The 16,064-nt window shown below is 40.2% G+C and overlaps 1 protein-coding gene and 1 long non-coding RNA gene across 2 annotated transcripts in view; one reads left to right on the top strand and one right to left on the bottom strand.

The window, feature by feature from the left end:
- The first annotated feature begins 353 nt into the window (after window positions 1–353).
- The window catches only part of LOC124883377 (bestrophin-3-like), a 23,482-nt gene continuing 7,771 nt past the window's right edge, over window positions 354–16,064 (top strand). The window contains exons 1-9 of the mRNA XM_047390486.1: window positions 354–723; window positions 2,321–2,415; window positions 3,976–4,063; window positions 6,142–6,287; window positions 6,683–6,837; window positions 7,781–7,858; window positions 7,972–8,124; window positions 9,736–9,816; window positions 15,757–15,908. Coding sequence (XP_047246442.1) covers window positions 572–723; window positions 2,321–2,415; window positions 3,976–4,063; window positions 6,142–6,287; window positions 6,683–6,837; window positions 7,781–7,858; window positions 7,972–8,124; window positions 9,736–9,816; window positions 15,757–15,908 — 1,100 coding nt within the window. The 5' untranslated portion in view covers window positions 354–571. The remainder of the gene's footprint in view (window positions 724–2,320; window positions 2,416–3,975; window positions 4,064–6,141; window positions 6,288–6,682; window positions 6,838–7,780; window positions 7,859–7,971; window positions 8,125–9,735; window positions 9,817–15,756; window positions 15,909–16,064) is intronic.
- Window positions 6,757–11,077, bottom strand: LOC124883379. Its single transcript, XR_007042184.1, has 3 exons — window positions 10,949–11,077; window positions 10,327–10,380; window positions 6,757–6,819 (listed from the first exon to the last, which is right to left on the bottom strand). It is a non-coding gene; the product is annotated as an uncharacterized LOC124883379 (long non-coding RNA).

Here is a 16,064-nt window from a genome sequence, read left to right as displayed (position 1 = left end):
ACATGGAAAAATCAGTTTAGTTCATGCTTTTGAATATATTTATATATTTTTCTTTGGCAGCCTGAATACAGCCATTGCTTCACCCAACTGGTTTCATTTATTTTCTGCCATCAGATCTTTCTGTCACTGACTGTGTTTCTTTTTTTACACGTTTACCTCCACAGCTGTCTATGCCAACACACCCCACTGAAACATGACCACATTTAGCTCAGTGGCTCATCAATATAACCCACAGCAGACTGCACGTGTGTGTGTATGTGTGTGTGTGTGTTGCCTTGCATTACTGGGCAACTGGACAGCATCATGATGAAGAGAAACAGGAGCGACAGAGCATAGCACATAGATAGAGAGAAAGAAAGAGGTGGATGGAGAGGGAGTGATTGGAGCAAAAATAAATCTGGAAAGCAGCCTGATGAAAAACAGCACAGAGAAAAAACTGACGATGTTCTTCTGGAGATAAAAGCAACTCACAGACTATTTTTTTTACAACAGTCTTAAATACACAGAAGATAGTGCCATGAGAAACTAGTGGGACCATCAAAGCTCTGCGGATTGAGGTTTCTGTCTCAGGATGACTGTCACTTATTCCAGTAAAGTAGCCAACGCCACCTTCCTGAGTTTCCATCGGCTGCTGCTGCGTTGGAGGGGGAGCATCTACAAGCTGCTGTACCGAGAGTTCACCCTGTTTGCTCTGCTCTACACCATCCTCAGCCTCGTATACAGGTCACACACTCAAACCATGTTTAAAAACTAATAACACACTTTAGACAGGAATTATTGTAGCACATAACAAAAACTGTCATTAAAGCATTAAATAGTATTATGTGTGTTTACGGTGTTGCTGTGCCTGTGTTTAAATAGCATATTATTTTTTGTTTAGTTTAATAAGCATTACGCAGGGTCTAAAGTCTCTGTCAGATTTATTTTGTGGGTCAGATGCTGATGTTTTTTGGAGGAATCTTAAAACATTTCACTACAAAATAAAAGGTAAGGAAATATAAAATATATGACCATTTTCAGAAAAGTGAACTGGTGAAATATCTTTATTGCCCCCTGCTGGGGGCTGCAGTCTATAATAACCCCCTTCCACACTGTTTAAATATTTGCCAAAAAAGAGCTAACCGTTTATAGTTCTAGGAAATGTACTCATATCCATGCAACTGTTTCAGATTCTTTCATGTCATAATTTTATTACATGTGTGGGGAGAAAGAAAAAGGAAATTTTCCTAAACGTTTTAATAAGAAACTCTTAAAAGTGTGGCACGCATTTGTTAGAGTCGATACTATACAGACTGCAAAGACACCAGCATGTCATTTGGGTTAAGTTTCTATCATTTAGCTCCCGCTGTATGTTCAGGATCCTGCTGGAGGTTTTCTTCCAGGATCACCCTTTATTTAGGTCCACTCATCTTGCCATCATCTGAAGAGCTTCCCTGTCTCTGCTGAAGAAAAACAATCCGCGCCCCTGTATGATGCTGCCAACACCATGCTTCACTTCGGTGATGGATGCACGCCACACTTTTCTGATTTTTATTTGTAAAAACTGTGAAAACCATGCATCCTTTTACTTCTACTTCACAATACTGTCTAGAACATAAACATTTATATATTTCTTTATTTTAGTATCATGCTGTGGATTGATGTGATTCAGTAAATTAAAGTAAAATTGAAAAATAATCTGGTCTAATACCTGTCCTGGGTGGGGGGTCTGTTATTAGTTTTCCTTCCATCTGGGAACTTAACGGTCTTTTCTTTTTATTTAAGCCAACACTCAAGAAAATATCTTCTACGTTTGATGCATGCATGTATTATTAATGAATTCATCAGCTGCCTCTAAATTACACCACACCTGAAAAACCATAAAGGAGCTTTTATATCAAGAATCTAGTGCCCTAAAATGATTTTATTATAAAGTGAGACCATGAAACTGTTTCAGACTGTTTTTGATTTAAAGAGTTTATCTACAATAAAGGCGACTGTGGCTCAGTAGGAAGAGTAGTTGTCTTGCAATCAGAAGGTTGTGGATTCGATTCCAGCTTCCTCCTGCCATATGTCAATGTGCCCCTGGGCAAGGCACTTAACCTCAAGTTGCCTATTGATCTGTGTATTGGTGTATGAATGTGTGAGCGTTAGTTAGTGCAATTGGGTGAATGTGGCTCTAGTGTAAAGCGCTTTGAGCGGTCTGTATGACTGGAAAAGCGCTATATAAATTCAGTCCATTTACAATAAATCAAATAGGTTCTTGTTTTGTCTCAATCAATTATTGTTGCTTTCACTTTGTATTTAAGTTGATACTGATGGTGTCTTCTCCACCCTACAGGCTCGTCCTCTCAGAGCAGCAGAAGAGATTATTTGAGAAACTTTCCATTTACTGCGACAGATACGCTGAGCAGATTCCTGTCACCTTTGTCCTGGGTATGTTTTATTTGGAGTTTTATTCAATCCACTCAATTGTCTGCACTGACAGCACTTAAAAAAAAAAAACAAATCTGTCTTCAAACCTTGAAGGTTCTGTGGAAAACCTGAAGATCAGAGTGCATAGAAAAACACGCTGATCTTCAGGTTTTTCCAGAGATTTTCACGTAGATTCAGTTGGGTTGACTGGGCCATTCTAGCAGTTTTATTAGCTTTTTTATTTCTGTCCATTTCTGCTTTCATCCTTCTTTCAGTATATGAATGATGCCAGTACACCATGATGCTGTTTCTGGTGCTATGTGCAGTTAATTTCTCCTCCGAACATTGATGGTCAAATGACATCCAAAGAGTTAACTGAGGACACATTTGACTAGACTACGCCTTCTCAGCATTTCATTGGCTTGACTTTAAACGTGTTTCAACATGCTCTTTCTTCAACAGTGGAGTCTTGTGCAGTGATAGATTGTAGCTCAGTCCATTACTTATTGTCTTCATAATAGAACAGTATCTGTTAATTCCAGGTCTTTTTGAATTTCTCTGTGTCTTTGCCTGTTGGACAACCATCTTTTTTTAACCCTTCTGTCAGAAGTCTTGTGAGGAGCACCTGGTGACAGCTGGTTAATGGTAAAATTGTTTAGTCTTGAGGCTGTGAAGCTCTTGAGTGTACTCTAAGCTTTTACTCATCAAGAGATACTCCCTCTGCGACACCTTGGTATTAAAAAACATTTTTTAGGCCATCAGTGAGGACTGAAATAGACAGTATTAATTTGCAACAGGCAGTAAGGTTTCTTTCCAAATATTGACAGATTTGAGCTTTATTCATGGCTTTCTATGGGGGTTTATTTCCCCCCATACGTTTGTTTAATGATTATTACCTGTGTATGTCCCCTTTATTTCACATAGCCTAATCTATACACTAAAGTGTGTAGATTTAGCTGTATATGTGGATTACGTACGGTTTTCCGACATTTGGAGTGAATTTCAAGTCAATAAGACCATTACAAATATTTTTACTCAGAAAATTGCAGATATCGACCTCATCTCAGGGGATTAGAAACACAGTGGACAAGTTATGCTTGGACAGACAAGTACAAAATTAAGGTCGATGTCTGGGTCTACGAGCATGACAGAATGGGAAAGAAATATGCTTCTAAGAAGGAGCTCTATTACACTAAAGTGCACAAAAATCTCAGATTTATCAGTATGTTTTGTATCTGAGGAAATAGCAGAGCTGAGCAGATGGGTGTTTGGTTGCCTCATTAGCAGAGTGCAAATGGAAAAAGATCATTAAAGAGCAGAGAAAACTAAAAGCAGGATGAGTGTTTGTGGGCTGGTCCAAGCTCGTTCGCTCTGATACTGCAGAAATAACATGGATGCTTAAAACAGTTGCTCAATACCAAAATAACTTTATTTTGTTTTATTTTTTTGCCTAAATTTTATTTAGGAGGTTGGTACAAAATGATAAAATACGATAATTGCTCTTCCTTCACTAATAAAAATAGAAAAGCGTTCTTCTTTTGAGGCAGGATGAAGAATCTGATTATTCTCCGTATTTTTTAGGTTTCTATGTCACTTTGGTGGTGAATCGTTGGTGGAACCAGTTTGTTAACCTGCCCTGGACAGACAGACTCATGTTCCTCATCTCCAGGTAAAAATTAAAACACCGTTCTGCCCCTGCAGGCTCAAACAAGAATAACACAAACAATGTCCAGTCCTAATGGTCTTGTCCTTGAAGCTAAGTTTAATATTTTTGATTATCTTACCAAATATTCTTGGCAACCTAATGAGCAGTGGTCTCTAATAATGCAACTCCTCCAACCCAGCGCATTCAGTATTGTAAAAAAGTATTTGCCCCCTTGCAGTCTTCTGTTTTTTGCTTTTTTTTAATACTTGTTTCAGGTTTTCAGACAAACTTTAATATCATACAAAGATAACCTGGCTAAATATAAATGTAGTTTTCAAATGAGGATTTCCTTCATTAATGGAAGAGTTAGTGACCTTCAACTCAAGCATCAACTGGGGTGTTTGCATTGACTCAGGTTCTCTTTGTTCCATATGTACATGAAAGAATATAAGTTTGACAAAAAGCAACAACAGCAGAAATCTGTCATGCGGAAAATACATTTTACACCCCTGGGTCTATCTTAGCCAATCACTGAAACTTAGCAATCAATTACAAGTTGAGATAGCATCAAGACTGCAATAACAGCCAAGTTTCCAGTGGATGACATCATACGATACAATCTTCCACTGAATGAAAGATGACACTGCATCACATGGCTATTTGTCACCTGTTTAGGAATCGTGAAACTTTGCAATACCCAAATGTGTAATAAATACTTCAGTCAGGCAAGATATGAATGGCATGAAGGTTGGTGTTTTGCATTAAGCCTAAAAAAGCCAAGTTTTTAAACATACTGTCCGTTGTTACAGCTGGATCAATGGTGTCTACAGGTCTGGCCATGGAGCTGCTGCTTTCTTTTGGCACCAGCGTCCAGTTTAGGTTTCAGAAGTATTTAAATGCTCTCTGTCCCTTTCAGAGGGAGATTTAATGTGGGGCCTCCAGGGCACCAGGCAGAGCCTTCCCTCAAGGTCTCTTGGTCTCCTGTTGTCCAAAGACAGATTGGTGTGGCAATGTGGGTGGTCTGGATAAACCTTTGTTTGGACTCGGCTTCCCTCCAAACATGCTCCAATGTATGTCTCAATTCCTCTGTCAAGGTATTATGCTCATATAAATTGATGGAGTTGGCTGAATGTGGAGGTTCACAGCAGGGCATCGGTGTTAAGAAAGGAAGTTGTAAACTGGTAAGAAATAGTAAATGTTGCCCTAACTGGAGTCTCCATGACACCACAGTTTTAAAAACTAAATATGACTCTTCACCAACAAATGGAACATTGACATTTTATAAACGAATCACTAACATTTTCTAATCGCTGGTAGTAATATGATACCATAGAATTACACTGAGACATGCTCGAGTCTTCACACAGTATGTCATACCCTGTTACGGGAAATTGCTCTTTTATAAGGTTCAGGTGGTTCAGGTGGAAGGGGTTCGTCTTTTAACCGGTGAGTTGCCGGAACTCCCGCTTTGCTGTTTCAGTCGTTGTGTCCTTGGGCAAGGCACTTCACCTGCCTTGCTGGTGAAGCCATAGCTTCAAAATGTTTGAATGTTTGAAGCCAATGCTGCCAAGGATTTAGGTTGTTGTCATCATATAAAAGCTCATGGTTGGCATTAAAGACCTGCTCTAATAATCAGCCAAGGGTCAGAAAATCTACCAAAGGTTGTATTAGACACTTATGTAATTGCAGATCGTAAGGGTTGTTTGGCTTGTCATTGCTCCTTGGTGCTCCTTGCTGCTACAACTAAATGAGCAGTTGTAAAGACCAGCTAATCAGTGATTCAGACTGCAGTTACAAGATTTTACCTTCTGGTCTTCATCTTGTAATATGTTTTACTATGCTGTACTCCTTTTTACACTGTGTTTGTGTTTTTGTTTTTTTGTTTTTTGTTTATTTGACCACTAAGACGTACGCCATTACTGCAGGCAATGACCCTCAATGATGTTTGCTTACATATTGAAGCTGGCATAGTGGAACCAGGGAGTGGCGGGAGCCATGTCAGTTTAAGGCAGCCCTACTCGGTTCCAAGAAATGAATACATGGCAGTTGTTTCACCATTACCATCACACTTCATTGTGTTGTTTTTTTTCTGCTTCCTGTAGTTGTGTACAGGGTAAAGATGAATACGGGCGTCTTCTGCGACGGACGTTGGTACGTTACGTCAATCTGACGTCGCTGCTCATCTTCCGCTCCGTCAGCACGGCAGTCTGCAAGCGATTCCCAACCATGGATCATGTGGTTGAGGCAGGTGAGAGGCATATTTTCTGTGTTATTAATGCATCATAGAGTTCAGTATGTTTGGAATAAATAAGTCGAAGGCCAAAATGGTGAACGACAGATAAAAGGGTGCTGCTTTCCTGGTTCTGTCTATCTCTAATGAGGCATTTGAGACTGGCTAGTTAATGACCAATTAGAGAAGGACTGTGAGCTACAGATAAAATTAGAAGTTTAAATCTTAGAAGCTACACAAATCCAACCAAACATAAAGAAAATACAAATAAGTCAGTTGATTTTCACATTAATTACAGATTTGAAATTGAGGTTTATGCTCTTTTCCAGTTTTACTCTCAGGTTTAACCACAGATTCACTAAAATATTAACATATATAGGACTGGGTTTGATTAGTTTTCCTTCTACCTGCAGGTTTCATGACTCCTGAGGAGAGGAAGGTATTTGAAAATATACGTTCTCCTCACCTGAAGTACTGGATACCGGTCGTCTGGTTCTCCAACCTGGCGTCTAAAGCCCGGCAAGAAGGACGAATCCAAGACAGTATTGACCTGCAGAATATTCTGAATGTGAGATATCAAATGAACTCTGCCAGAGCTTCGGTGTCATGTATGGTGGGTTACAACATTTACATGTTAAGGTTTAAAACCAGAGACGAAAAAACAACAGACAAAACATTTTAAGAAACTTTAGTACAATGTTGAATATTTAAAGAACTCATTATTGTCATGATTATTATAATTGATTAAAATAGTTAAAATTACTAATAAAAATATTAGAAAAAAGAATAATAGTTATAATTATCAAAGTAACAATACTGCTAAATATAAAGAATGTTATTTCTATTATAATATCATGTCTTTTGATCCATGCATTGATGTGTTTTGGAAAAGTAAAAGAAAACAAAGATTTTATTTAAGTTTTTTTGGGAGAATTAATCTAGTTAAATATGCTAGAAACCAGTGAACCAATGACATTTTTAGATCCAGAAACAAATTATAGGCACAAAATATTTAAGAGTAGCTTTTTTGATCCCTTAAATGTGTTAAATCTCCAAATAATGTAGCTAAAATATAAAGTTACTCAAACTCAATGCAAAACAATGTTTCTTCCCACTAATGTCTGAGATTATAGTGTCCCATAGATCAACCTTTAAAAGAATTAAAGTGGTTTTAAACAACAATTTTACAATTTACACTAATTGATTCTACATAAATAATTACACACAATGTCAAACCAAAATGAATAACTTCTAAACAAGATATTGCCTGGATGTTTTTTTATCTCTTCAGGCAAAAACTTTTCCAGTTCATAAATGGAGTAAACATTACTGTTTTTAAGACAAAAGGCTGTATTGCAATCACAAACCCATTTTTTAGTCCTCTCAGTGTCCACAGAAACCAGAAATGTGGTTATAATATGACACTGAGAGTAGGAAGACATGGTTTTTCCATTTAGTGTCTCAGGTTACAGAAATCTGGTGACAAACAGCTGTTTCCTCTCTGTGCTCAGGAGATGAATCTGTTCAGGACATGGTGTGCGACTCTTTTTGGCTACGACTGGGTCGGCGTCCCATTGGTTTATACGCAGGTCAGCCCTGAAAAACGGATGTAGCTCACGTAATCACATCAGGGATAATCACTGTAACCAAATCAGAGCTCTGGATGGGATGTGCTGTTTGTGAAATCTGTCTCTGTTTTTAGGTCGTCACTCTTGCTGTCTACACCTTCTTCTTCGCTTGTCTAATTGGTCGTCAGTTTCTCGACCCCGCCCAGGGTCACGCCGGCCATGACCTCGACCTTTACATCCCTGTCTTCACCCTGCTGCAATTTTTCTTCTACTGCGGCTGGCTTAAGGTCAGATAACATTCTCTCGGAAGTTTGCCACAGGTTACAAAAATACCTTCGAATCCGTGGATGTCGAGTGGATGAGAAGTTTTAAAATACAGAAAACAGAACTACAATGTGGAAGAGCTATTGTGCTTTAATCAGTACAATCATATAAAGTGGTTGTATTGAGGGAATCTTTTTGCAAATGTCCAAAAGTAAAGCAAGACGTTCAGATTTGCAACAGCTGCGGTGTTTGCTCAATTTTCTTGCACATTTTTTGAGGCAGCTATTTGCTCCAGCTCTACGTTCCGATATTTACTTTAATCTAAATGGGGAAAGAAAAAAAAGGAGATGAAACCAAAGTCAGAACCAGACTTGATCTGTCAGCTTTCAGCACCACAAAAGCCATAATACAAAAAGAGAGAACTCCTTACCAAGTCTGAAACCAAGCTGTTTCACCACTTATTGAACCAGCTGGATACCTGTTGTGGGTTACTCAGAGGCAGGCTGACAGTCAATTCTGGTGCAGGTTGTTGGACTGCTGAGTGGTTCTGATCTTTGGATCATACTGAGGCCAAATTATTAATAATGACAAAAGCACTTAACTCCAGGGAAGGAGTTGTCACGAGGGACTGATCAACCAATCAAACGAGGACTAAGGGTAATGTGAGAACTATGTCTAGTTCGGGGGTTTGCAACCTGCAGCTCCGGAGCCACAAAAAGCTTTGGACCTTCCACAATGGCTCTTAATAAGGCTGGCTAAAAAAGAACCAACTAATGTTTTTAAATATGGAAATAGCAAGAAATGCAAGTTTAAGTATTTTTAATGGAATATTTGCATTAAATTTCCAAAACATAAAAAGTACCATTAATATTTATTTATTTATTTTTCTTGTCATTAGTTTGGAAACTCTGCTGTTTTACATTTCCCACAAATATTAACACCCCATAGTAGGAAATGTTTACATCCTTTGTTTTTACTTTAAGACCTAAAAATACAAATAAAAGGGTGGTTCTTTAAATGTGACAACACATTTTCTACACTAGACATTTATCAAAAATAAAAAGCCTCCTACATGGGTGAGAAGTTTTCTTTGACTGTTTCTAAAGTCCAGCAAAGCCATTGGAAGTGATTTTGAAAAACAGAGCTCTTATAGGTGAAAGGTCAAATTCAAACAGTGTCTTACTCCATATCAGTATCAGTTTCAGTTTTTGCCTCTACCTGTGTACATTTTGTTTGGATTTTTATAATAAATGTTTTGCTCTTGACTCAGTGATGTATGACTTATATTACTAACAAACCATATGAATAACAGATGGAGGCATTAAGACACAGAAATAGGCCTGCCATGGGGGATAGGGTGTCAAAAAGGACAAACAGAAAAGGTTATGAGAGGATAAACAGACTCATTAATCACAAAGTTTCACCTTATCATAAAACATTTAAATTTGTTCTTTTCTGAAACTGTAACCTTTAACATAAGCAAAACAATCCTGTTTCCTGTCAAATCTGATTTCACATTACCACAACAGCACTCTTTGTCACTTACAAGAACTTTCCAACTTTAGACTAAAGAAGATTTTTGTGCAAAAGTTTGAGTTTTAAGGACAAAAATTCTGACATTTGTATCTTCTCAGGTAGCAGAGCAGCTGATTAATCCATTTGGAGAAGATGATGATGACTTTGAGGCTAACTGGATTATTGACAGAAACCTTCAGGTCAGCAACTGAAAAACCTGATAAAACCAACCGGGAGATTATTTCCTGCCCTGTATGTTATATTTACAGCATGCTAAAAGACGTTGAGATTTGTCTTAATTTTCCTATGGTCTATCAGAGATGCCAACTCGAGTTTAAGACTCGAAATGCTTGTAAGTTGCAAAAATAAAAAAACTTCAGTCTTCTTTGATTTGTGCCCTAAATACTGGAGACTTGTCTTGGACTCGTGGTCTGAGACTCGAGTCTTGGTGCCTGTTTTTATCTCTTGCAATGAAGAGTGAAAGGAAGCTGGTCTGTGAGCTCCAGACTGCAGCTGCTGCATGTTTTACTGTGAAAGGATGATCTTGAATACCCAGTGATGTTGGTGGATTATTATGGGATGTTAATGGCTCATAACGACCTGTTCATGTTAGCTGTAGCTTCATAATAATGACCACATGAATGTCTCTCCAACTGAACGCTGAACTAAATGACTTTAGATCATTTAAGAACAAAATAAACGTAACTGACCTCTGACCTTCTCTCGCTGCTAAGGTAGCTGCTACATTACAAGGAAACTTCCTGCTGGAAATACCAAAAATAAAAGCACTTCATGTTCAGTTCATTCAGAAGTTTAACACATTTTTCTACATTTTGTCTTGTTTATTATGTTGTAATTTATACCCTAAATGTGAACATCTTTATTATTTATTTAGAATTGGTTTTAAGGTTTTAAATGTGGATTTAGAAAATAATTAACCAATATTATTAAAATTTCTTCAGCTCAGAGGGAGAAGAAGAATCTAAACCAGATTTAGTGCAACATTAATGAAGAAGACAATATGAAGTTGGGGGGAAACAGCTGTTAACTTAGTCATTACAAGACAAAGAAGCAGAAATTGAACATCTTATTTTTTACAGTATGAATGCCTATTTCTATTTCTAATGGGTTAAATATGTCATGATTTTTACAGCCGACTTAACCCACATGCAGAGACTCTCAGAGAACTTTGTAAAAGGAATAAGGTTTTTTTTGAAAGATTGATCAGGAACAACAGGAGCGACGAGTCTAATCTTCCTTACGGTGAAAACACAAAGAGAAAAGATAAATAGCTGAACCTCAGAAACACGAACCAACATAAACTTATCTTACTGGAGATTCCGGAATAACCCGCCAGGGAGAGAATAAATGTCAGGAAAGGAGTTCAGTTTGCCATGCACAGACTAGATCAGGAAGTAGCCTTAGCCACTACGGAGGACTGGAACAGATCAGGTAGGATTCACACCTGGAACAGGTAACAAAGCAAGTTAGAGTTTGCAACAACAGATCCTTCAAAAGATATCCATGGTAAAAATCATGCAAAGATTTCAGAGCTGGCCAGAAATTACCACGGAGGCAAAAACACTACAGGCACCGAGGTGTTGGCAACCTTCCTCTATATGCTTCCCAGCTGATGAGTAGATGCACAACACCTGTTGCCTCAGGTACACTCCTACTGGCGGCACCTAGAGTCGAAAAGGTGTAAGCAGCAGGCAGCAGAACTCCAAATCCTGACACCACCTCCCCCTCCACGGCCACCTCCTGGCAGCCCAGAAGACACTGCTTGGTGGGCCCGGAAATCCCGGATCAAAGAGGGATCAACAATGACAGAACCCGGAAACCAGGAGCAGTCCTCCGGACCATACTCCTCCCATTCAACCAGCCAATCACTCTGGATCGCACTGATGCTGGAACATAGGTCCTTCCAGGAGGTCCAGTTCCTGGCCCAGGATCATCAGGGAGAGCTCGCCGCACCAAGTCCTCTATCTCCCAGGTTAAAGAGCCCACGGTACAGCTAGGCGGCAGGATAGACTCGGTATGTTTCTCTGTATCTTCAGGTTCAAATTGGCGGGATAGAGCGTCTGGTTTGATGTTCTTGGAACCTGGTCTAAAAGAAATAGACAGATTAAATCGAGAAAAGAAAAGAGACCAACGTGATTGACATGCATTGAGACGTTTAGCTGACTGAATGTATGACAGATTTTTATGGTCTGTCCAGACCAACACAGGATGTTCAGCGCCCTCCAGCCAATGCCTCCATTCCTCTAGGGCCAACTTAATGGCCAGCAACTCTGTCTCCAACCTGGTAGTTTTGTTCAGCAGGGGTCAATCGACGGGAGAAAAAGGCGCATGGATGAAGCCTTCCATCTTGATCAGAAAGCTGGGAGAGCACCGCTCCCACCCCAGTATCCGAGGCGTCTACTTCCAAAGTAAACTGTTTCGTAGAATCTGGATGGATCAGAACAGGCGCTTGGGAGAACAGTCTTTTCAGCCGGGTGAAGGCGGTCTCAGCCTCCGAACCCCAGCTGAAGGTCGTCTTTGTGGAAGTTAGCGCATTCAATGGGGCCGCCACCTGGCTGTAATTCCTTATAAATCTTCGGTAGAAGTTGGCGAACCCCAAGAACTGCTGCAACTTCTTGCTCAAGTCAAGTACTGGCCAGTCCATTACTGCTCGGACCTTTCCTGGGTCGGCACGAACCTGTCCCTTCTCCAGAACAAAACCCAGGAAACTGATGGTTGACTGATGGAAGTCGCACTTTTCCATCTTAACAAACAGTCTGTTTTCAAGGAGACGCCGTAGAACCTGTCTCACATGGTGGCGGTGTTCCTCTAGACTCCTGGAAAAAATTAAAATATCGTCCAGGTACACAAATACAAAAATATTCAAAAAATCTCTCAACACATCGTTGACGAGACCTTGAAAAACTGCTGGGGCATTACTTAGGTCAAAAGGCATCACCAAGTACTCGAAATGCCCCAGAGGAGTCTTAAATGCTGTCTTCCACTCGTCTCCCTGGCGGATTCTGACTAAGTGGTAGGCATTTCTGAGGTCCAGCTTAGAGAAAACAGCGCCATGTACAGGCTCAAACGCAGAAGCTAGCAGAGGAAGAGGATATTTGTTGTTGCAGTAATTGCGTTCAAACCCCTGTAATCTATACAAGGGCGTAAACCTCCATCTTTTTTCCCCACAAAGAAGAAACCTGCCCCTAAAGGAGACGAAGAGGGACGAATAACCCCAGCAGCTAAAGACTCAGCAATATATTTTTCCAATACTTTTCTTTCCGGCCCGGAGATGCTGTAGAGTCGGCTGAAGGGTAAAGGGGCACCAGGAAGAAGATTAATGGCACAGTCGTATGGTCGATGAGGCGGTAGAGACAGGGCCCGAGACTTGCTAAAGACCATCTTAAGATCATGATACTCGGAGGGAACTCTGGTTAAGTCTGAGAGTTCCTCCTCCATACCTTCCTCACCAGGGGTTGTAGGACAGATGGCTGACTGTAAACATGAATTGAGACATCCCTCAGACCACGCTTCTATCCGTAATTCTGCCCAATTTATGTGGGGATTATGGCGCTGGAGCCAGGGAAAACCAAGTACTAACTTACTCTGAGCTATGGGAAAAACAAAAAAAGATACCTCTTCTCGGTGATTACCGGACAAAACAAGCTCTAGAGGCAGTGTTTGATGGGTGATCTCATGAAGAGATAAACCATCCAAGGCCAAAACCCGACGTGGCTGGGTCAATCTTTCTGTGGAAATCCCTTTCTTTGAAACAAAATCAAAATCAATCAAGTTCAGATCACAACCTGAGTCACCTAGGGCAGATAAAACCTCAGAGTGATGGTTCACAAACAAAGTAGCCGGTAACGTGAAGCGTGGGGGTCTTACTACTGGAGGATCTGTCCGTCGGTTGCCCCATCACAGCCGACGGACCCGCCCTTTTGGCCGAACCGGACAACCGGAAATGAAATGATCGGAAGCACCACTATAGAAGCACTGGTTGGCCTCTCGACGTCGTTGTTGTTCTCCAGGCGGAAAGCTAGCTCTCACTATCTGCATAGGTTCGGTCTCGGGGTGGCGGATTTGAGGTCCTGATGACACTGGTAACGGGGACGGAGGAAACGGAGAGGTTCGCTCCAACGCTCTCTCACAGCGATTCCTCCTCCTTTCCCGTAGGCGAGAATCAATGCGGATAGCTAAATCAATGTACTTATCTAATTCTTCTGGTTCATCTACAAGGACTAGTTTGTCCTTTATGGGCTCGTTCAAAAACTGGAAAAACGCCGCCTTTAACGCGCTTGCGTTCCAGCCTGAGGATACAGCTAATGTACGAAAATCGATAGAAAAGTCTGCTAAAGGACGATTCTGCTGTTTCAACACCCACAATTTGCGGGCAATACAGGACTGATCTGAAGCTACATCAAACGTCTGTTTAAACTCCTTAATGAAATCCTCATATGACAACCTGAAACCAGTGCAGTTGGAAAACCTTGCCTCCGCCCATCGGAGCGCCCTTCCAGTTAACAAACTCAAAACATAAGAAATCTGACCCTCATCATGCGAAAAAGCTCGAGGTGACCGGTTAAACACCAACCTACACTGAAGTAAAAAACCACGACATCCACCCATCTCTCCGGAAAACCTTTCAGGATGAGGAGAAGAAAAGGTGATGGATGTTGGGCCTCCAGTGGTTCAGCAGCATCCCCCAATGGGTGCGGCAGACTCAGAACTACAAGCACCTTGAAACAGTGATGCCAAATGTTCCAGCTGCTGGTTTGTTTGCAGCTGTCTATCTAGGAGGGTTTGGAGAGTAGAACTGTGCTTATGAATTTGCTGACTATGTTCAGCTAAAGTTCTCTGAAGGTTCTCCGCTGGGTTAGGCAGGCCTGAGTGTTCTGTCATGATTTTTACAGCCGACTTAACCCACATGCAGAGACTCTCAGAGAACTTTGTAAAAGGAATACGTTTTTATTGAAAGATTGATCAGGAACAACAGGAGCGACGAGTCTAATCTTCCTTACTGTGAAAACACAAAGAGAAAAGATAAATAGCTGAACCTCAGAAACATGAACCAACATAAACGTATCTTACTGGAGATTCTGGAATAACCCGCCAGGGAGAGAATAAATGTCAGGAAAGGAGTTCAGCTTGCCATGCACAGACTAGATCAGGAAGTAGCCTTAGCCACTACAGAGGACTGGAACAGATCAGGTAGGATTCACACCTGGAACAGGTAACAAAGCAAGTTAGAGTTCGCACAACAGATCCTTCAAAAGATATCCATGGTAAAAATCATGCAAAGATTTCAGAGCTAGCCAGAAATTACCACGGAGGCAAAAACACTCAGGCACCAAGGTGTTGGCAACCTTCCTCTATATGCTTCCCAGCTGATGAGTAGATGCACAACACCTGTCGCCTCAGGTACACTCCTACTGGCGGCACCTAGAGTCGAAAAGGTGTAAGCAGCAGGCAGCAGAACTCCAAATCCTGACAAAATATTACATTTGATAAAATTTCATAATGTAAATTAGCCTTTGTCAGATATTTGGATGATACATTAAATGTTAAGCGATTTAATATAACTGGTAATAAACATTAGAAACCTGAAAGAAATTATTATATACGCTACCTGTGATGTGTGCAATGACAATAAATTTTAATATAATCTAATCATTCATGTAATAATTTACGCCTGAGGACAAACAGTACAAGGTTGGATTCCTGACCTACTTGACACTTGACTTGGAAAAATAATTTGTGAACATCTCTGTTGTCTAGAAGATGGATGTAATAGGAGTTCTTTTCAAGTTAGTCACAGAATCACCTAAAGCTCTGTTTAAAGCTTAAAAAGATGTGTCAGACCTAATCAGCTTTTGAAAAAAATAATTATTTTAATTTAATGTTCAATTAAAATAGATAATAGCCATTTAGAACAAAACAAATCATGTTTTCAAGGTTGTGAAAATAAATAACTTGGCACTGTCCCTGGATTACTACTTGTTCTTATATAAAAGGGACATTTTTAAAATTTGTGGAAAAGACAATTTCATTGTTTTGCTACCATAAAAAATGTCTTGAAGCTTTCTGGAAAACAAGAACTGCACAGAAAAACGTTTCTTCTTGTTTACCTGCTCCTCCAGGTGTCTCTGCTGGCAGTGGATGAGATGCACATGAACCTTCCTCACATGACCAAAGATGTGTATTGGAACGACAGTGATGCACGCCCGCCATACACTCTGGCTGCTGCAGATTACTGTATCCCTTCTTTCCTTGGTTCCACCACCGACATGGGGTCAAACCTTCACTCATGTTTATATGTTGAACCAGAAAGACTGGCTGATGCATGTTACTAATGAAGTAAACTCCAGATTTTTGTTTCTGTTCTTAAAGGTTATTTTTTAGTTGTTTGTCACAGATGTAATGCAGCCATAATCCTCTAGAGGACGCA

The sequence above is a fragment of the Girardinichthys multiradiatus genome, chromosome 17 (genome assembly GCF_021462225.1).
Source record: "Girardinichthys multiradiatus isolate DD_20200921_A chromosome 17, DD_fGirMul_XY1, whole genome shotgun sequence".
Taxonomy (NCBI): domain Eukaryota; kingdom Metazoa; phylum Chordata; class Actinopteri; order Cyprinodontiformes; family Goodeidae; genus Girardinichthys; species Girardinichthys multiradiatus.
Note: the sequence above shows the minus strand (reverse complement) of the source record. Positions and strands in the feature narration are given on the sequence as shown.